At 42.4% G+C, this 23,952-nt stretch overlaps 1 protein-coding gene across 2 annotated transcripts in view; it reads left to right on the forward strand.

Moving 5' to 3' along the window:
• LOC133574629 (serine/threonine-protein phosphatase 2B catalytic subunit beta isoform-like) overlaps positions 1–23,952 on the forward strand; it is a 26,978-nt gene continuing 3,026 nt past the window's right edge. The window contains exons 1-12 of one of the 2 annotated variants that reach the window (XM_061926821.2): positions 4–500; positions 686–883; positions 958–1,082; positions 12,911–13,022; positions 13,096–13,241; positions 15,671–15,810; positions 19,758–19,835; positions 22,527–22,621; positions 22,704–22,829; positions 22,896–22,973; positions 23,040–23,124; positions 23,196–23,293. In XM_061926821.2, the coding sequence (XP_061782805.1) occupies positions 449–500; positions 686–883; positions 958–1,082; positions 12,911–13,022; positions 13,096–13,241; positions 15,671–15,810; positions 19,758–19,835; positions 22,527–22,621; positions 22,704–22,829; positions 22,896–22,973; positions 23,040–23,124; positions 23,196–23,293 (1,333 nt within the window). In that variant the 5' untranslated portion in view covers positions 4–448. Of the gene's footprint in view, positions 501–685; positions 884–957; positions 1,083–12,910; positions 13,023–13,095; positions 13,242–15,670; positions 15,811–19,757; positions 19,836–22,526; positions 22,622–22,703; positions 22,830–22,895; positions 23,125–23,195; positions 23,294–23,952 lie in introns of both variants that reach the window. The other variant, XM_061926820.2, reaches the window with a different exon arrangement.

Consider the following 23,952-nt stretch of genomic DNA (forward strand, 5'->3'; position numbering starts at 1 on the left):
GGACTCCATTACCCACAAACTCCCGCCAGAGTCCTGCTTGGAGGAAATCCGCTTTAGTGTAGATTATTGTAATCCGACAGAAAGGACGACACATCGGATCAGGACGCAGCGGCCGAGCTCAGCGGTGTGGAAAAACGAACACGACTAAATGGATCAGGGCGGGAAAGAAACTTGACTAAATGGATCAGGGCGGAAAAGCTGGTCAATGCGCCCCGCTGAGCCAGCAAGCCTACTCTGCCAGGAGAAAGTAATAGATTACATTTGGCCGTGGCCCCTGGCCCCTCACCGCACACCTGACCGCCTCTTTTGCTCCACTTTGCTCGGTTCGGTTCGCAAAGTGGTCCGAGACCGCACAGCTAGCTACTAGCTAGCAGCGACTAGCTAGCGCGGATAGCTAGTTAGCTAGCCTGGAGTTATTTAGCGTGTTGGTGTCCAAACATCAGCCAACATGTCGACGAAAGACCACAACAAAGTGTCCACCACTGAACGGCCCGTAAAAGGTGAGTGTGGTTCTGTATCGGTAAAGCCGGCAGTAGCTGGCCCGCCGCCAGGTAAATAGTGCGTGGGTGCGCGTGAGGGAGAGTTTGGCGGCTTAGACGGGGAAAGAAGATCAACTTGTTAAAAACTGCCCGTCTTTGAAACCGAGCACGTTGTGACGTCATTGAGGTGTGTCGACTCGTTGCAGCGGTGCCCTATCCGCCGGGGACGCGTCTGACCGTCGACGACTTGTACGTGGACGGCAGGCCGAGCGTGGAGGTCCTCAAGGCTCACCTGGTGAAGGAGGGTCGTCTGGCGGAGGAGGCGGCGCTGCGTGTCATCGACGAGGGCGCCGCCATCCTTCGCCAGGAGAAGTGCATGCTGGAGGTGGAGGCACCTGTCACAGGTGAGGTGCATCTTTACCCCCTGTGGGCGGTCACGGGCACGCTCTTACGTCGTCGTGTGTGTGTGTGTGTGCAGTGTGCGGCGACGTGCACGGTCAGTTCTTCGACCTGATGAAACTGTTCGAAGTGGGCGGATCTCCCAGCAGCACCCGCTACCTGTTCCTGGGAGACTACGTGGACCGAGGCTACTTCAGTATCGAGGTATGGTCCCTGCTCGCACTTCCTCTGGAGCGCAGACGTAATAGCGGCGGGGCGGGATCCACTATGGACTGGACTCTCACTATTATGTTAGATCCACTATGGACTGGACTCTCACTATTATGTTGGATCCACTATGGACTGGACTCTTACACTATTATGTTAGATCCACTATGGACTGGACTCTCACTATTATGTTAGATTCACTATGGACTGGACTCTCACACTATTATGTTAGATCCACTATGGACTGGACTCTCACTATTATGTTAGATTCACTATGGACTGGACTCTCACACTATTATGTTAGATCCACTATGGACTGGACTCTCACTATTATGTTGGATCCATTATGGACTGGACTCTCACTATTATGTTAGATTCACTATGGACTGGACTCTCACACTATTATGTTAGATCCACTATGGACTGGACTCTCACTATTATGTTAGATTCACTATGGACTGGACTCTCACACTATTATGTTAGCTCCACTATGGACTGGACTCTCTCACTATTATGTTAGATCCACTATGGACTGGACTCTCACTATTATGTTAGATCCACTATGGACTGGACTCTCACTATTATGTTAGATCCACTATGGACTGGACTTTCTCACTATTATGTTAGATCCACTATGGACTGGACTCTCACTATTATGTTAGATCCACTATGGACTGGACTCTCACTATTATGTTAGATCCACTATGGACTGGACTCTCACTATTATGTTAGATCCACTATGGACTGGACTCTCACTATTATGTTAGATCCACTATGGACTGGATTCTCACTATTATGTTAGATCCACTATGGACTGGACTCTCATTATTATGTTAGATCCACTATGGACTGGACTCTCACACTATTATGTTAGATCCACTATGGACTGGACTCTCACTATTATGTTTGATCCACTATGGACTGGACTCTCACTATTATGTTAGATCCACTATGGACTGGACTCTCACTATTATGTTAGATCCACTATGGACTGGACTCTCACTATTATGTTAGATCCACTATGGACTGGACTCTCACTATTATGTTAGATCCACTATGGACTGGACTCTCACTATTATGTTTGATCCACTATGGACTGGACTCTCACTATTATGTTAGATCCACTATGGACTGGACTCTCACACTATTATGTTAGATCCACTATGGACTGGACTCTCACTATTATGTTTGATCCACTATGGACTGGACTCTCACTATTATGTTAGATCCACTATGGACTGGACTCTCAATATTATGTTAGATCCACTATGGACTGGACTCTCACTATTATGTTAGATCCACTATGGACTGGACTCTCACTATTATGTTTGATCCACTATGGACTGGACTCTCACTATTATGTTAGATCCACTATGGACTGGACTCTCACTATTATGTTAGATCCACTATGGACTGGACTCTCACTATTATGTTAGATCCACTATGGACTGGACTCTCACTATTATGTTAGATCCACTATGGACTGGCCTCTCACTATTATGTTAGATCCACTATGGACTGGACTCTCACTATTATGTTAGATCCACTATGGACTGGACTCTCACTATTATGTTTGATCCACTATTGACTGGATTCTCACACTATTATGTTAGATCCACTATGGACTGGACTCTCACTATTATGTTAGATCCACTATGGACTGGACTCTCACTATTATGTTGGATCCATTATGGACTGGACTCTTACACTATTATGTTAGATCCACTATGGACTGGACTCTCACTATTATGTTAGATCCACTATGGACTGGACTCTCACTATTATGTTAGATCCACTATGGACTGGACTCTCACTATTATGTTAGATCCACTATGGACTGTACTCTCACTATTATATTAGCTCCACTATGGACTGGACTCTCACACTATTATGTTAGATCCACTATGGACTGGACTCTCACTATTATGTTAGATCCACTATGGACTGGACTCTCACACTATTGTATTAGATCCACTATGGACTGGACTCTCACTATTATGTTAGATCCACTATGGACTGGACTCTCACACTATTATGTTAGATCCACTATGGACTGGACTCTCACACTATTATGTTAGATCCACTACGGACTGGACTCTCACTATTATGTTAGATCCACTATGGACTGGACTATCACTATTATATTAGATCCACTATGGACTGGACTCTCACACCATTATGTTAGATCCACTATGGACTGGACTCTCACTATTATGTTAGATCCACTATGGACTGGACTCTCACTATTATGTTAGATCCACTATGGACTGGACTCTCACACTATTATATTAGATCCACTATGGACTGGACTCTCACTATTATGTTAGATCCACTATGGACTGGACTCTCACACTATTATGTTAGATCCACTATGGACTGGGCTCTCACTATTATGTTAGATCCACTATGGACTGGACTTTCTCACTATTATGTTAGATCCACTATGGACTGGACTCTCACTATTATGTTAGATCCACTATGGACTGGACTCTCACTATTATGTTTGATCCACTATGGACTGGACTCTCACTATTATGTTAGATCCACTATGGACTGGACTCTCACTATTATGTTAGATCCACTATGGACTGGACTATCACACTATTATGTTAGCTCCACTATGGACTGGACTCTCACTATTATGTTAGATCCATTATGGACTGGACTCTCACTATTATATTAGCTCCACTATGGACTGGACTCTCACACTATTATGTTAGATCCACTATGGACTGGACTCTCACACCATTATGTTAGATCCACTATGGACTGGACTCTCACTATTATGTTAGATCCACTATGGACTGGACTCTCACACCATTATGTTAGATCCACTATGGACTGGACTCTCACTATTATGTTAGATCCACTATGGACTGGACTCTCACACCATTATGTTAGATCCACTATGGACTGGACTCTCACTATTATGTTAGATCCACTATGGACTGGACTCTCACACCATTATGTTAGATCCACTATGGACTGGACTCTCACACTATTATGTTAGATCCACTATGGACTGGACTCTCACTATTATGTTTGATCCACTATGGACTGGACTCTCACTATTATGTTTGATCCACTATGGACTGGACTCTCACTATTATGTTAGATCCACCATGGACTGGACTCTCACTATTATGTTAGATCCACTATGGACTGGACTCTCACTATTATGTTAGATCCACTATGGACTGGACTCTCACTATTATGTTAGATGCACTATGGACTGGACTCTCACACTATTATATTAGCTCCACTATGGACTGGACTCTCACTATTATGTTAGATCCACTATGGACTGGACTCTCACTATTATGTTAGATCCACTATGGACTGGACTCTCACTATTATGTTTGATCCACTATGGACTGGACTCTCACTATTATGTTAGATCCACTATGGACTGGACTCTCACACTATTATATTAGCTCCACTATGGACTGGACTCTCACTATTATGTTAGATCCACTATGGACTGGACTCTCACACTATTATATTAGCTCCACTATGGACTGGACTCTCACTATTATGTTAGATCCACTATGGACTGGACTCTCACTATTATGTTAGATCCACTATGGACTGGACTCTCACTATTATGTTTGATCCACTATGGACTGGACTCTCACTATTATGTTAGATCCACTATGGACTGGACTCTCACACTATTATATTAGCTCCACTATGGACTGGACTCTCACTATTATGTTAGATCCACTATGGACTGGACTCTCACTATTATGTTAGATCCACTATGGACTGGACTCTCACTATTATGTTTGATCCACTATGGACTGGACTCTCACTATTATGTTAGATCCACTATGGACTGGACTCTCACACTATTATATTAGCTCCACTATGGACTGGACTCTCACTATTATGTTAGATCCACTATGGACTGGACTCTCACTATTATGTTAGATCCACTATGGACTGGACTCTCACTATTATGTTAGATCCACTATGGACTGGACTCTCACTATTATGTTAGATCCACTATGGACTGGATTCTCACTATTATGTTAGATCCACTATGGACTGGACTCTCATTATTATGTTAGATCCACTATGGACTGGACTCTCACACTATTATGTTAGATCCACTATGGACTGGACTCTCACTATTATGTTTGATCCACTATGGACTGGACTCTCACTATTATGTTAGATCCACTATGGACTGGACTCTCACTATTATGTTAGATCCACTATGGACTGGACTCTCACTATTATGTTAGATCCACTATGGACTGGACTCTCACTATTATGTTAGATCCACTATGGACTGGACTCTCACTATTATGTTTGATCCACTATGGACTGGACTCTCACTATTATGTTAGATCCACTATGGACTGGACTCTCACACTATTATGTTAGATCCACTATGGACTGGACTCTCACTATTATGTTTGATCCACTATGGACTGGACTCTCACTATTATGTTAGATCCACTATGGACTGGACTCTCAATATTATGTTAGATCCACTATGGACTGGACTCTCACTATTATGTTAGATCCACTATGGACTGGACTCTCACTATTATGTTTGATCCACTATGGACTGGACTCTCACTATTATGTTAGATCCACTATGGACTGGACTCTCACTATTATGTTAGATCCACTATGGACTGGACTCTCACTATTATGTTAGATCCACTATGGACTGGACTCTCACTATTATGTTAGATCCACTATGGACTGGACTCTCACTATTATGTTTGATCCACTATGGACTGGACTCTCACTATTATGTTAGATCCACTATGGACTGGACTCTCACTATTATGTTTGATCCACTATTGACTGGATTCTCACACTATTATGTTAGATCCACTATGGACTGGACTCTCACTATTATGTTAGATCCACTATGGACTGGACTCTCACTATTATGTTGGATCCATTATGGACTGGACTCTTACACTATTATGTTAGATCCACTATGGACTGGACTCTCACTATTATGTTAGATCCACTATGGACTGGACTCTCACTATTATGTTAGATCCACTATGGACTGGACTCTCACTATTATGTTAGATCCACTATGGACTGTACTCTCACTATTATATTAGCTCCACTATGGACTGGACTCTCACACTATTATGTTAGATCCACTATGGACTGGACTCTCACTATTATGTTAGATCCACTATGGACTGGACTCTCACACTATTATATTAGATCCACTATGGACTGGACTCTCACTATTATGTTAGATCCACTATGGACTGGACTCTCACACTATTATGTTAGATCCACTATGGACTGGACTCTCACACTATTATGTTAGATCCACTACGGACTGGACTCTCACTATTATGTTAGATCCACTATGGACTGGACTATCACTATTATATTAGATCCACTATGGACTGGACTCTCACACCATTATGTTAGATCCACTATGGACTGGACTCTCACTATTATGTTAGATCCACTATGGACTGGACTCTCACTATTATGTTAGATCCACTATGGACTGGACTCTCACACTATTATATTAGATCCACTATGGACTGGACTCTCACTATTATGTTAGATCCACTATGGACTGGACTCTCACACTATTATGTTAGATCCACTATGGACTGGACTCTCACTATTATGTTAGATCCACTATGGACTGGACTTTCTCACTATTATGTTAGATCCACTATGGACTGGACTCTCACTATTATGTTAGATCCACTATGGACTGGACTCTCACTATTATGTTTGATCCACTATGGACTGGACTCTCACTATTATGTTAGATCCACTATGGACTGGACTCTCACTATTATGTTAGATCCACTATGGACTGGACTATCACACTATTATGTTAGCTCCACTATGGACTGGACTCTCACTATTATGTTAGATCCATTATGGACTGGACTCTCACTATTATATTAGCTCCACTATGGACTGGACTCTCACACTATTATGTTAGATCCACTATGGACTGGACTCTCACACCATTATGTTAGATCCACTATGGACTGGACTCTCACTATTATGTTAGATCCACTATGGACTGGACTCTCACACCATTATGTTAGATCCACTATGGACTGGACTCTCACTATTATGTTAGATCCACTATGGACTGGACTCTCACACCATTATGTTAGATCCACTATGGACTGGACTCTCACACTATTATGTTAGATCCACTATGGACTGGACTCTCACTATTATGTTTGATCCACTATGGACTGGACTCTCACTATTATGTTTGATCCACTATGGACTGGACTCTCACTATTATGTTAGATCCACCATGGACTGGACTCTCACTATTATGTTAGATCCACTATGGACTGGACTCTCACTATTATGTTAGATCCACTATGGACTGGACTCTCACTATTATGTTAGATCCACTATGGACTGGACTCTCACTATTATGTTAGATCCACTATGGACTGGACTCTCACTATTATGTTAGATCCACTATGGACTGGACTCTCACTATTATGTTAGATCCATTATGGACTGGACTCTCACACTATTATATTAGCTCCACTATGGACTGGACTCTCACTATTATGTTAGATCCACTATGGACTGGACTCTCACTATTATGTTAGATCCACTATGGACTGGACTCTCACTATTATGTTTGATCCACTATGGACTGGACTCTCACTATTATGTTAGATCCACTATGGACTGGACTCTCACACTATTATATTAGCTCCACTATGGACTGGACTCTCACTATTATGTTAGATCCACTATGGACTGGACTCTCACTATTATGTTAGATCCACTATGGACTGGACTCTCACTATTATGTTTGATCCACTATGGACTGGACTCTCACTATTATGTTAGATCCACTATGGACTGGACTCTCACACTATTATATTAGCTCCACTATGGACTGGACTCTCACTATTATGTTAGATCCACTATGGACTGGACTCTCACTATTATGTTAGATCCACTATGGACTGGACTCTCACTATTATGTTAGATCCACTATGGACTGGACTCTCACTATTATGTTAGATCCACTATGGACTGGATTCTCACTATTATGTTAGATCCACTATGGACTGGACTCTCATTATTATGTTAGATCCACTATGGACTGGACTCTCACACTATTATGTTAGATCCACTATGGACTGGACTCTCACTATTATGTTTGATCCACTATGGACTGGACTCTCACTATTATGTTAGATCCACTATGGACTGGACTCTCACTATTATGTTAGATCCACTATGGACTGGACTCTCACTATTATGTTAGATCCACTATGGACTGGACTCTCACTATTATGTTAGATCCACTATGGACTGGACTCTCACTATTATGTTTGATCCACTATGGACTGGACTCTCACTATTATGTTAGATCCACTATGGACTGGACTCTCACACTATTATGTTAGATCCACTATGGACTGGACTCTCACTATTATGTTTGATCCACTATGGACTGGACTCTCACTATTATGTTAGATCCACTATGGACTGGACTCTCAATATTATGTTAGATCCACTATGGACTGGACTCTCACTATTATGTTAGATCCACTATGGACTGGACTCTCACTATTATGTTTGATCCACTATGGACTGGACTCTCACTATTATGTTAGATCCACTATGGACTGGACTCTCACTATTATGTTAGATCCACTATGGACTGGACTCTCACTATTATGTTAGATCCACTATGGACTGGACTCTCACTATTATGTTAGATCCACTATGGACTGGCCTCTCACTATTATGTTAGATCCACTATGGACTGGACTCTCACTATTATGTTAGATCCACTATGGACTGGACTCTCACTATTATGTTTGATCCACTATTGACTGGATTCTCACACTATTATGTTAGATCCACTATGGACTGGACTCTCACTATTATGTTAGATCCACTATGGACTGGACTCTCACTATTATGTTGGATCCATTATGGACTGGACTCTTACACTATTATGTTAGATCCACTATGGACTGGACTCTCACTATTATGTTAGATCCACTATGGACTGGACTCTCACTATTATGTTAGATCCACTATGGACTGGACTCTCACTATTATGTTAGATCCACTATGGACTGTACTCTCACTATTATATTAGCTCCACTATGGACTGGACTCTCACACTATTATGTTAGATCCACTATGGACTGGACTCTCACTATTATGTTAGATCCACTATGGACTGGACTCTCACACTATTATATTAGATCCACTATGGACTGGACTCTCACTATTATGTTAGATCCACTATGGACTGGACTCTCACACTATTATGTTAGATCCACTATGGACTGGACTCTCACACTATTATGTTAGATCCACTACGGACTGGACTCTCACTATTATGTTAGATCCACTATGGACTGGACTATCACTATTATATTAGATCCACTATGGACTGGACTCTCACACCATTATGTTAGATCCACTATGGACTGGACTCTCACTATTATGTTAGATCCACTATGGACTGGACTCTCACTATTATGTTAGATCCACTATGGACTGGACTCTCACACTATTATATTAGATCCACTATGGACTGGACTCTCACTATTATGTTAGATCCACTATGGACTGGACTCTCACACTATTATGTTAGATCCACTATGGACTGGACTCTCACTATTATGTTAGATCCACTATGGACTGGACTTTCTCACTATTATGTTAGATCCACTATGGACTGGACTCTCACTATTATGTTAGATCCACTATGGACTGGACTCTCACTATTATGTTTGATCCACTATGGACTGGACTCTCACTATTATGTTAGATCCACTATGGACTGGACTCTCACTATTATGTTAGATCCACTATGGACTGGACTATCACACTATTATGTTAGCTCCACTATGGACTGGACTCTCACTATTATGTTAGATCCATTATGGACTGGACTCTCACTATTATGTTAGATCCACTATGGACTGGACTCTCACTATTATGTTAGATCCACTATGGACTGGACTCTCACACCATTATGTTAGATCCACTATGGACTGGACTCTCACTATTATGTTAGATCCACTATGGACTGGACTCTCACACCATTATGTTAGATCCACTATGGACTGGACTCTCACACTATTATGTTAGATCCACTATGGACTGGACTCTCACTATTATGTTTGATCCACTATGGACTGGACTCTCACTATTATGTTTGATCCACTATGGACTGGACTCTCACTATTATGTTAGATCCACCATGGACTGGACTCTCACTATTATGTTAGATCCACTATGGACTGGACTCTCACTATTATGTTAGATCCACTATGGACTGGACTCTCACTATTATGTTAGATCCACTATGGACTGGACTCTCACTATTATGTTAGATCCACTATGGACTGGACTCTCACTATTATGTTAGATCCACTATGGACTGGACTCTCACTATTATGTTAGATCCATTATGGACTGGACTCTCACACTATTATATTAGCTCCAGGGACCCCATCAAGTCATAATAATGGGGGTCCCACACTAGATTTTTGGGGTCCCACTTTTTTGTAAGCGTTTAGACAACAAATGCTAAATGCATGCATTATCCTGTTATATCTCACATTCTATATTGTGTTTTGGAAAAAGGTTGTCATAAATGTTACTTGATTCATCAAAAAAAAATTATACCAAATAAAACAAATGTTTAAACCACAGGCGAGCGGTCCACCCCGGGTCCCGACTTTGGGACCCGGGGTGGACCACTCGCCTGTGCATCGGTTGGGAACATCTCTGTGCTGCTGACCTGTCTCCGCTCGGGATGGTCTCCTGCTGGCCCCACTATGGACAGGACTTGATTGATTGATTGATTGATTGAATATTGCACAGTACAGTACATATTCCGTACAATTGACCACTAATTGGTAACACCCCAATAAGTTTTTCAACCACGTAAATCAATTCATGGTACAAATATATACTATCAGCATAATACAGTTATCACTATTACTCTCACTATTATGTTAGATCCTCTATGGACTGGACTCTCACTATTATGTTTGATCCACTATGGACTGGACTCTCACTATTATGTTAGATCCACTATGGACTGGACTCTCACTATTATGTTAGATCCACTATGGACTGGACTCTCACTATTATGTTAGATCCACTATGGACTGGACTCTCACTATTATGTTTGATCCACTATGGACTGGACTCTCACACTATTATGTTAGATCCACTATGGACTGGACTCTCACCATTATGTTAGATCCACTATGGACTGGACTCTCACACTATTATATTAGATCCACTATGGACTGGACTCTCACACTATTATGTTAGATCCACTATGGACTGGACTCTCACACAATTATGTTAGATCCACTATGGACTGGACTCTCACTATTATGTTAGATCCACTATGGACTGGACTCTCACTATTATATTAGATCCACTATGGACTGGACTCTCACTATTATATTAGATCCACTGTGGACTGGACTCTCACAATATTATGTTAGATCCACTATGGTCTGGACTCTCACAATATTATGTTAGATCCACAATGGACTGGACTCTCACTATTATGTTAGATCAACTATGGACTGGACTCTCACTATTATGTTTGATCCACTATGGACTGGACTCTCACTATTATGTTAGATCCACTATGGACTGGACTCTCACTATTATGTTAGATCCACTATGGACTGGACTCTCACACTATTATGCTAGATCCACTATGGACTGGACTCTCACACTATTATGTTAGATCCACTATGGACTGGACTCTCACTATTATGTTAGATCCACTATGGACTGGACTCTCACTATTATGTTTGATCCACTATGGACTGGACTCTCACTATTATGTTAGATCCACTATGGACTGGACTCTCACTATTATGTTAGATCCACTATGGACTGGACTCTCACTATTATGTTAGATCCACTATGGACTGGACTCTCACTATTATGTTAGATCCACTATGGACTGGACTCTCACTATTATGTTAGATCCACTATGGACTGGACTCTCACTATTATGTTAGATCCACTATGGACTGGACTCTCACACTATTATGTTAGATCCACTATGGACTGGACTCTCACACTATTATATTAGATCCACTATGGACTGGACTCTCACCATTATGTTAGATCCACTATGGACTGGACTCTCTCACTATTATGTTAGATCCACTATGGACTGTACTCTCACACTATTATGTTAGATCCACTATGGACTGGACTCTCACTATTATGTTAGATCCACTATGGACTGGACTCTCACTATTATGTTAGATCCACTATGGACTGGACTCTCACACTATTATATTAGATCCACTATGGACTGGACTCTCACCATTATGTTAGATCCACTATGGACTGGACTCTCACTATTATGTTAGATCCACTATGGACTGGACTCTCACACTATTATGTTAGATCCACTATGGACTGGACTCTCACTATTATGTTAGATCCACTATGGACTGGACTCTCACTATTATGTTAGATCCACTATGGACTGGACTCTCACTATTATGTTAGATCCACTCGACGTCCATACCACCGGTCGCCCTATTGTCCCATTGGGTTGAATTTTTCCTTGCCCTGATGTGGGATCTGAACCGAGGATGTCGTTGTGGCTTGTGCAGCCCTTTGAGACACTTGTGATTTAGGGCTGTATAAATAAATATTGATTGATTGATTATGCATATGTAATTGTATTCAGTTATAAACATTCATTCACTTTCTTCCTTCCTTAATGGTTCTAAACTTTACTTTCAAATATTTGTATTGTAATATTTTCAGAATGTGTAAGACAAAGAAAACCATCTGTGTCCCAACAGTGCGTCCTCTTCCTTTGGGCTTTGAAGATCAACCACCCCGACACGCTCTTCCTGCTGCGGGGAAACCACGAGTGTCGCCACCTGACCGAGTACTTCACCTTCAAGCAAGAGTGTGAGTCTACCTGCACATGTGGACGCACCTGTACCTGACCGCCCTCACTCTGTGTGTATATGTGTGTGTTTAGGTAAAATCAAGTACTCCGAGCGCGTGTACGACGCGTGCATGGAGGCGTTTGACTGCCTCCCGCTGGCGGCGCTTCTCAACCATCAGTTCCTGTGCCTGCACGGCGGTCTGAGTCCCGAGGTCACATGTCTGGACGACATCCGCAAGGTCTCCTGACCCTCAAATTCCACCGTTTGCGTTGCGGCTGTGGAGACAATACAATTCCTCTGGAGTCAGGAAGTTCGACACATACTTTTTATTTATTTTATTTAGCCTTTATTTAACCAGGTAAAATCCCATTGAGATCAAAGATCTCTTTTCCAAGGCAGACCTGGCCAAGAGGGCAGCAGCAAGGTTACATTAAAAACTGTAAACGACACATAAAACATCACATTTACAACATTAAAACTTGTTCACATAGTGAATTTGCAAACAGCTAAAATTATACACAAAGCAAACTATAACCTGCTACCCAAGAATATACAACAATTCTTCTCAAAAAAAGAGGAGGAATAAAATCTTAGAGAAAAATGTAATTTAAAACATTTGTACGCACGTACAACACTTAAGACCTTCACATACCTGCCAACTACTCCGGTTTTCCCGTAATTAGTACGGTTTTCATCAACCTATTCCGGGTTACGGTTGCAGTGATAAAAAATACGGTTTTTCATTAATTAAAAAAATATATTTTAAAAAAAGTTTTCTTCACGATATCGCGTAACAACAATGACAATCGACACTGCTTCCCGTAACTTCCTATCGAGCCATTCCGAATGCCATGCGCGAGGCTATTTATAGCACCGCTGCCAAGCACGAGGCACCAGTTGCCATTGTTTCCAAACGAGCGAACGATCATGGAATCAGCCGGAGAAAAATCGCATACGAGTCTTAAACCGAAAAGAAAACCGCAGTCATTCCGTGAAGAATATTCAAAAGCCTATCCGGGAATAATTATCCGTTCCAAAAAGGGTGAAAACTACGCGAATTGCACCTTGCGCAGACAAGATTTCTCGATCGGACACGGAGGAATTAGCGATGTAAAAGACCACGTTGGGACAAAAAAACACAAGTCTAATGCCGTTGCTAGCGATACAAGTGGAAAACTTTCAACGTTTTTCGTCGCCCAAACAGATTCTTTGGATGTGATAAATGCCGAAGTTTTATTTACGGAGGCAATAATTGAGCAAACAAAAGGGTAATGACACCAATGTTATCTATTGGAATTGTTTAGTACTGTTATACTGTTAAAAGTGTTTATACTATTTATGCTTTCAAGTCCAAGTTGAAGAAATCTTGTTAAATGTTGACAGCATAACTACCAAAATACAGAAGTATGTCCTTAATATTTTTGCAGTGCTATTTCTGTTGAAAAGTTCAAATGATTACATTAGAGATGTGATGTGCCACTTTTCAAGTGTCTGATGGCTTAAATTAATTTTCATTAATTTTTCATATTTTGAATTCTTTTGAAAGGCTTACAAAAAAACTACATTTGAATTGTAATTCCATGCTATTGACAGGACTATTAATTTTAATGAAGTTAGCTTACCATGTTTACAGTATGATAATTGTGATAGAAATGTGAATTTTAGGCACAGAATATTTTTTACAATTGAACAAGGCAGTAGATTATACAAGCTTGGACAGAAAGTTAATAATGACACCAATTTTTTTTTTTAATGGAATTGTTTAGTACTGTTTTACCATTTGTTTACTGTAAAAAGTGTTAATACTGTTTATACTTTCAATTAACAAATTGAAGTCTTGTGAAAGGTTGACAGGATAACCGGCATTAACTGTCAAAATAATTTCAAACTATTGAAGTTAGCTTACAGAATAAACATGTCAATCAACCCATATGATTTTTGCTGTAATATTTTTGTTTTGAAAAGTCACTGTGACTGATAGAAAAGTGATGGTTTTAGCAACATTTTAACCTGTCTGAATGCTAATAATCATTTTGCGTCGGGGGGCGAAGCCTGAACCCCCCACCAGGACTTTGTCCTGGACCTACTGGGGCCTGCGGCCCCTGGACCCTGGCTACTAGGTTTTTCTGATTTCAAAAGTTGGCAGGTATGCCTTCAGTATATCAGTATGTGGAATTAAATGATGGAATGGATTAAACAAAGCAATCAAACAATGTACTAATATGATCCACTTCAGAAAACTGTCTACAAAGTACATAGAAGAAGAACCATGATAAACATTCTGAATTTATTTCATCCATCCATCTGTTCATTTTTTCAAAATAATCTTACTCATCTCACCATATGAAATGTAACTTACATCACCGAGTATTATTTTTTTATTGTGATTACTTATGGAGTACATTGTGAATAAATTGAGAACAGGAAGTGAACAAAAGTTTTAGCAACTGTTATGTAAAAGAAAAGGGCACATAAACAAAATGAATCCGGTTGATTTTTCAGAATAAAACGCTCGGTGTCCTATGATAGTGCCTTGCTCTGTAGTGGATCACGAAGCACGCATCACAGTCGCAACGCAAACGCACTCGGTGGAATTTAGTGTTATTTCTTGCTGCCCTTTGAACTTTCCGCCTTGCTGACAAGGTGTGTGTGTGTGTGTGTGCGCAGTTGGAGCGCTTTAAGGAGCCGCCGGCCTTCGGGCCCATGTGTGACCTGCTGTGGTCGGACCCGGCCGAGGACTACGGCGCAGAGAAGAACCAGGACCACTTCAGTCACAACAGCGTCAGGGGATGCTCCTACTTCTACAGGTAATGCCCGCAATGGCGCCAACACTGGCCATCACTCACTGTACTCATGGGCATTGCTGTTTTGAAGAGTTGGGGGGGCTCCCTACGTCGCATCCTGTTTACATCCAGTACACACGAGCGCAGCCATTTCGAAGAGCTTCGACACGCTAGCAGCAGTTCTGCAGTAGGGATGATGTTCGAAAACCAGTTCTCCCGATAGTTCGATAAGAAAAGAACCGATTCCATGGATTCAAATCCCCTTTTGAGAAACGGTTCCCATTATCGAAGCCACTATAGTAAAGAAAAAGATTTGGTTCTTTATTTGAATCCCGTGTCACAGGAAATGCCCTGTGGCACGTCACAGGAAATGACGTAGCTCAGTCATTCGGCGGCAGATACAGAAGCAGCAACAACAATGGACCGGAAAAAAAACGCTTCAAGGCATAGCTTCACTTTACTAAGAAATACGACAAACCAATACTACTATCCACAATTATTGCCAGGCTTCGCTTTCCTGTAAGGGGGAGCAGTACAACAAACATGTTAAAACATGTTCAGGCCGCACATAACCGGAAGGTTAGAGAAACGTGTCGTGGAGAAGCAGCGACAGATGACGAAGCACGCCCCTCTTCCTCTGCTTCAACCTGCAGTCCCAGTGATAGTGCCGGTGAGTAACTAGCGTTAACTGTTGCCGGTTAATTTCCATATCTGCTCACTTGTAGCCTTTAGGCTAAAATAACATTACCTCTTATGTTAACCAGGACTGCAGTAATGTTAGCTAGACCAGTGTTTTCAACCTTTTTTGAGCCAAGGCACATTTTTTGCGTTGAAAAAATGCGGAGGCACACCACCAGCAGAAATCATTAAAAACGAAACTCAGTTGACAGTAAAAAGTCGTTGTCGCAATTGTTGGATATGAATTTAAACCATAACCAAGCATGCATCACTATAACTCGTCTCAAAGTAGGTGTACTATCACCACCTGTCACATCACGCCGTTACTTATTTTGACTTTTTTCTGTTTTCCTGTTTGTAGTGTTTTAGTTGTTGTCTTGTTCTCCTATTTTGGTGGCTTTTTCTCTTTTTTTGGTATTTTCCTGTAGCAGTTTCATGTCTTCCTTTGAGCAATATTTCCCACATCTACTTTGTTTTTATCCTTCTTCGTGGGGACATTGTCGATTGTCATGTCATGTTCGGATGTACATTGTGGACGCCATCTTTGCTCCACAGTAAGTCTTTGCTGTCGTCCAGCATTCTGTTTTTGTTTACTTTGTAGCCAGTTTAGCCTTCCCTAAGCTTCAATGCCTTTTCTTAGGGGCACTTACCTTTTGTTTATTTTGTGTTTAAGCATTAAATACATTTTTACCTGCACACTGCCTCCCGCTGTTCCCGACATCTACAAAGCAATTAGCTACCGGCTGCCACCTACTGATATGGAAGAGTATTACACGGTTACTCTGCCGAGCTCTAGACAGCACAGAAACTCAACAACAACACATCATTTGCAGACTATAATTACTGGTTTGCAAAAAATATTTTTTACTCCAAATAGGTGAAATTAGATCATCTCCCACGGCACACCAGATTGTATCTCACGGCACACTAGTGTGCCGCGGCACAGTGGTTGAAAAACACTGAGCTAGACTAACGTTAGTAGCCTTTTTGTATGTGTCTAGGAGAGTAACAACATTACTCGCAAGCTAACGAGAATGATGGTGAAAAATCTCCCCGCAGCTGCGGTCCCCTCCAAGGTTTCTCATTGTCATCCCATTGGGTTGAGTTTTTCCTTGCCCTGATGTGGGATCTGAGCCGAGGATGTCGTTGTGGCTTGTGCAGCCCTTTGAGACACTTGTGATTTAGGGCTATATAAGTAAACATTGATTGATTGATGATTAAACATGATAATGATTAACTGCCATAAAATTCCAGACGATGAGTAATACTGTTTACATTTTTAATTCCCGAAAAACCGTCATTTATTGATACATTTTAGGCAACACTGCTTACTTCCTGGAAAATGAAGAGCCAGCGCATGCGCACTAGAGCCATTAGGCTCGAGGAAGCATGGCAGCGACTACACAGACTTTGCTATGAAAATGTTTCCTCTGATTAAATAGAGCTGATCGCTTCGTTTCACTTAATTTCACTCGCTTCTACTTCCGTGGAGTCTCAAGTGTGCTTTTAAGAGCGCGATGCTGTTGGAGGAGAAAAATATTTGATGTTTCATTTTGAAAGTGCAACTAGCGTCCTTACGTCAGCTGCTGGGACAGAGTTACCATGCAGCAGGCGATGTGTCGGGAACGTTTCACAACTTGTATATAAAGTCTTTAGTTTGTTTACTGGGATGCTCACTCGTCCTTTAACTGCTAACTTTGTTAGTGTTCCAATAACGTAAATACTAGTTCAAATGTTTTGCCGTCTCATCGAATTGAACACGGGCCAAGTTGTCCGTGAGGCACGAGGATTGTGTATTCGATGTGAGAGGTATCACTCCTGTTTATTTTTGTTGGCTAAACTGTTGCACTGAACCATGAGGAGGTTTTGTTAAAGAACAAAGCTTGTTTATTAGACTTTATTTTCATTAGCCAGACTGCTTTGTGTTTTATATTGATATCAAAAAGTAAACACCATGTTCTTTTTACATTACATTGTTTTTTCATTCCACAAAGTTATTACTTTAAAAACCATTCATAGCATTTTGTTAATGTTTTATTGTGTAAAGTTAATTCCTATACAACATATTTCTGCTCAAACGCTCAATGGATCTGTCCCGATGACACATTAGTACTACAACAAGAACAACTACTACAACAGTCACATGACTACTACAACAACAACTACTATACCAGTCACACGACTACTACTACTACTGTAGAGGAATGATTGACAACAATTGAGTGAGGTGTTTTTAAGCAGCACTAGAAAAATGCTTTGAACAGGACATGTCTCTGCAGCATCTTGTAGTTCCAGTCACAGCTAACAGGTCTCTCCCTCCGTCATGTCACCTGGCAACAGGTGCTGAACTTTTAAAGGCACGCTCTCTATACGGTACGACTTAAAAACGACAACGTACACTCGACAGAAAACCCTGTCACAAAACGAATCGTCGATTTTGTGAACCGTTCTTTTATTTAATGAATCAGTTGCATGTTATTTTTCCTCTGTGGTACAAATTAAAAAAAAAAAAAAAAAGTTTCTCCAAGTAACACATCCAATCTGAACAGGGATATTCAACTAAATTGCTTTGGGGGCCACATTTTCACCAGTTGAATAGCCCAAGGACCAAGGGACTGGACTATTGGTCTTATTTTGTGTATATCCCCCCCCCCAAAAAAGTTATTTATTTATTGATTTTGTCTGCTAAAATGTGAGCCTCTCACACATTTTTTTAACTGAACTCTAAAGACGTTGCACAAATGACGACTGCATGTGAAATGAGGAAGTTACAGCAACACCTTACTTGCATAACTCACATTACCATGATGGGTTCTACATGTAAAGCGACTTTGGGTACTTAGAAAAGCGCTATATAAATCCCAGGTATTATTATTATTATTACCAAAAAAACTGCCAAAAAGGAGAGGACTTAAAGTGGCGCTTTGAGGAACGCCTCAGTTACGCAACTCACAAGTCTAGACCCAAAGTCAAACTGTCAATGCAGGAAACAGCAGCACTGGTTTTAGGAATTTGCTGCAAAAATGTTTGTCTCCAAAGTTTGGAACCGGACCGGTATGGTGTCATTCCTGGACCGGATTTGGCCCATGGGCCGCCAGTTATATAGCAATGCGGTCAAATCTGAAATATAATTTCACACCTTTGAGCTCTGAACAATGAACAAACAACATGAAATACATATGTATATATATTTATCTAGTAGCTCACATACAGGAATGCAGACTTAGGTGACACCCTGCAGGGGGCGTATCCTCACCTTGATGTTTGATGTCAGTGGAATGTTTGTGTTGCAGCTACGCAGCTGTGTGCGACTTCCTAATGAACAACAACCTGCTGTCAATCATACGAGCACACGAGGCCCAGGATGCAGGGTGAGGATGATTATGATGATTGTGGCCACCAATCCGTGTGTGTGTGTGTGTGTGTGTGTGTGTGTGTGTGTGTGTTTCCACCCTTCTTGAGACATGGAGGAAAAGTAGCTTCCATATGAGGAGGTGATGACATAAATCATGGTCCCAATAGCATTGCATCTAATAGACAATGTCTCATTTGCACCCCTGCTGGTGACATCTATCAACATGAGGGTGGTCCCAAAAAAGAGGGATTTTTCAAATGGACTGTGTGTCGCTTTTAAAAGTGCTCCCCCTCTGGTCAACATATGAAATAACAAGTGTGTGTAAAAAAAATTGAAGTGATCCCCCTGTGGCTAACATATGAAATAACAAGTGTGTGTAAAAATTTGAAGTGCTCCCCCTCTGGCCCCTCTTACACACATAAGTGTGTGTAAGAAATTGAAATGCGCCCCCATTGGCCAAAATTAATAACATAAATATGTATATAGAGACATACTGTAATAGCTTGAAGTACATAATGAAAATTAAAAAACAAATACAAACAAAGAATTCAAAATTGACCAAAAGCTTACCTTTTTTTATATTTGCATAGTATGTATATGTTGTTAATGTTGTAAATACAAATCTTTATATATCTAGAAAGGGTGGTCGTTAAGAGATAGACATTTTTTTTCTCCACAGGTCTCAAGAAGGTAACAATACAAGAATATGTGTGTGTGCCAATGATTGTCACACACTACTCAGTGGCCTAGTGGTTAGAGTGTCCGTAGGTTGGGAGTTCAAATCCCGGCCGAGTCATACCAAAGACTATAAAAATGGGACCCATTACCTCCCTGCTTGGCACTCAGCATCAAGGGTTGGAATTGGGGGTTAAATCACCAAAAATGATTCCCGGGCGCAGCCACCGCTGCTGCCCACTGCTCCCCTCACCTCCCAGGGGGTGATCAAGGGTGATGGGTCAAATGCAGAGAATAATTTCGCCACACCTAGTGTGTGTGTGACAATCATTGGTACTTTAACTTTAACTTTAACACTAGAGATGCGCGGTTTGCGGGCACAACCGTGGAGTCCGCGGATTATCCGCGGATCGGGCGGATGAAATTAAAAAAAAAATTAGATTTTATCGTCGGGTCGGGTCGGGCGGTTGAAATAAAAAAAAATTAGATTTTAAATAGATTCAGGCGGGTGGCAGTTAAACCAATTGGGAAATATATATACATAGTTAAATGTTGTTACCCACATACGAAAAACGAGCAGGCACCTGCAGCATATGCCACAACAGAAGAAAAAAAAAAAAGAGATGGACACTTTTACGGAGCGGAGAAGGGACGCCTCGCCGGGGTCCGGGACCGAGGCCCCTTCCCCCGAGAGGGCCCCACCGGGAGCCGTAGCTGAGGCGATCCGCGAGAAGGGCCCGACGCACGTCCAGGGTCACCACCGCGCCTCGTCCGCCTTCGCCGCGGCCGGCGTCACGCGCAGCAGGTAAGCAGCTTACCTGCCCGCCACCCCCGTGGCCGGGGGCTCGTAACAGGGGTCACTCCGCGCGCTCCGCCCGCGCAGCTTACCTGCCCGCCACCCCTGTTGCCGGGGGCGCGTAACAGGGGTCACTCCGCGCGCAGTGCGCTCACGAAAGGGGTGGGGCTCACCCTGGTTGATATAGACAGCAGGACGGTGGCCATGGAAGTCGGAACCCGCTAAGGAGTGTGTAACAACCCACCTGCCGAATCAACTAGCCCTGAAAATGGATGGCGCTGGAGCGTCGGGCCCATACCCGGCCGTCGCCGGCAGCGAGACGCGCTTGGAGGTGCGCTCAGCGCGGCTCCCATATGATTGCGCACTGGTGTGCGTCTGGGTCGTGACAGCGTGGCACGCGAATGTCTGTGCTGCATTGGATCAGTCTCCTTTCTTTAACAGGCAAAAGCTTTATAACCTCACTAATGCCTTGCATCGTCTATATTAGATATATAACAACGGGCGGGTGCGGGCGGGTGCGGTTCTGATCAAATGTTAGATCGGGTGGATGGCGGATGGTTGACGACTTTCTGATGCGGTTGCGGATGAAATAATTGCCTATCCGCGCATCTCTATCACACACACACACACACACACACTAGGTGTGGCGAAATTATTCTCTGCATTTGACCCATCACCCTCGATGTGTGTGCGTGTGGTTGGTTGTGTGTGTGTGTGTGTGTGTGTGTGTGTGTGTTTTGGCAATGCTTACTTAATGGGGACATGGCTCTGTTTACACAGTCACCTTTAGGGGACCTCTGACGGTATGGGGACAAAAAAAACAGGTCCCCTAAAGGGAAACCTTTTTAAATGATAGTCAGATCCATTCTGAAGATGCCTAAGTGATTTTTAAGCTTTGGCCCATAAATCATCTTTACTGGTTAGAGTGTGAGACATTTGCACAGCAGCCCCCTCATCGGGCTGTAGCTGGTACTGCACTCGCTGCTCTGCTCACACTTCTTCCGCGTATAGTTAATCACTTCCACCTGGTCCCCATAACGAAGGTGGTTTGTTTTTTTTAAATGGTCCTCATTAGTCACGTACACATTTGTGTGAATTATGCAAAATGATTTAAATTGTGTCCCCATGAACCATATTAACTCTTTACACACTTGTGTGTGTGTGTGTGTGCGTGCGTGTGCGTGTGTGTGTGTGTGTGTGTGTGTGTGTGTGTGGGTGTGTGTGGGTGTGTGTCAGGTACCGCATGTACAGGAAGAGTGAGACAACAGGTTTCCCGTCCCTCATCACCATCTTCTCAGCACCAAACTACTTGGATGTATACAACAACAAAGGTAGTCTCCATGGCGACGGCACATTCCAGGATGACGATGAAGAAGAGCGTGTGTGTGTGTGTGTGTGTGTGTGTGTCCTCAGCGGCCGTGTTGAAGTACGAGAACAACGTGATGAACATTCGCCAGTTCAACTGCTCGCCGCATCCCTATTGGCTGCCCAACTTCATGGACGTGTTCACGTGGTCGCTGCCCTTCGTGGGCGAGAAAGGTAGCCCCCCCCCCCCCCCCCCTCTTAGCAGCGTGATCCACCCTCACACTTGTCCTGTTTCCATAGTGACGGAGATGCTGGTCAATGTGCTGAACATCTGCTCCGACGACGAGCTCATGTCCGAGGGCGACGACACGTGTGAAGGTAACCTCGCCACTCCTTCACCCGCCCGCCCCTGTAAGCTCACGCCCACTTCCCCCCCCCCCGCAGAGGGCACGCCCGCCGTCAGAAAGGAAGTGATCAGAAATAAGATCCGCGCCATCGGGAAGATGGCCAGAGTCTTCTCCGTGCTCAGGTCAGGAAAGCGCGTGTGAGATGTCCCATGGGAGCAGAGCTAGAACCTTTAGAAGCATTGTGTGTGTGCAGGGAGGAGAACGAGAGTGTGCTGCAGCTCAAGGGGTTAACGCCCACGGGCACTTTGCCACTTGGCGTGCTGTCAGGAGGACGCCGCACGCTGCAGAGCGGTGAGTATTGGCAGTGGCGTTACATCATGCTAGATGTTACGTGATGCTAACAAGAACCTAGATGATGTTACATGATGCATGGATTACGCTAAAACTAGAAACTGATATGCTAAGAACATAGATTACGTTAAAACTGGACACTGACGTAATATGCTAACAAGAACAGATTACGTTAAAACTGGACGACGACATAGATTATGACGTATTATGCTATAAAGAACAGATTACGTTAAAATTGTACGACAACGTATTATGCTAAGAACATAGATTACGACGTATTATGGTAACAAGAACATAGGTTACGACGTATTATGCTAACAATCACAGATTACGGCGTTTTATGATAACAAGAACATAGAATACGACGTATTATGGTAACAAGAACATAGATTACGGCGTTTTATGATAACAAGAACATAATTACGTTAACTGGACGACGACATATTATGCTAACAAGAACATCGTTTACGACGTATTATGCTAACAAGAACATAGATTACGACGTACTATGGTAACAAGAACATAGAATACGACGTATTATGGTAACAAGAACATAGATTACGGCGTTTTATGATAACAAGAACATAATTACGTTAACTGGACGACGACATATTATGCTAACATGAACATTGTTTATGACGTATTATGCTAACAAGAAC

This window comes from Nerophis lumbriciformis, linkage group LG32 (assembly GCF_033978685.3).
Source record: "Nerophis lumbriciformis linkage group LG32, RoL_Nlum_v2.1, whole genome shotgun sequence".
Taxonomy (NCBI): Eukaryota; Metazoa; Chordata; class Actinopteri; order Syngnathiformes; family Syngnathidae; genus Nerophis; species Nerophis lumbriciformis.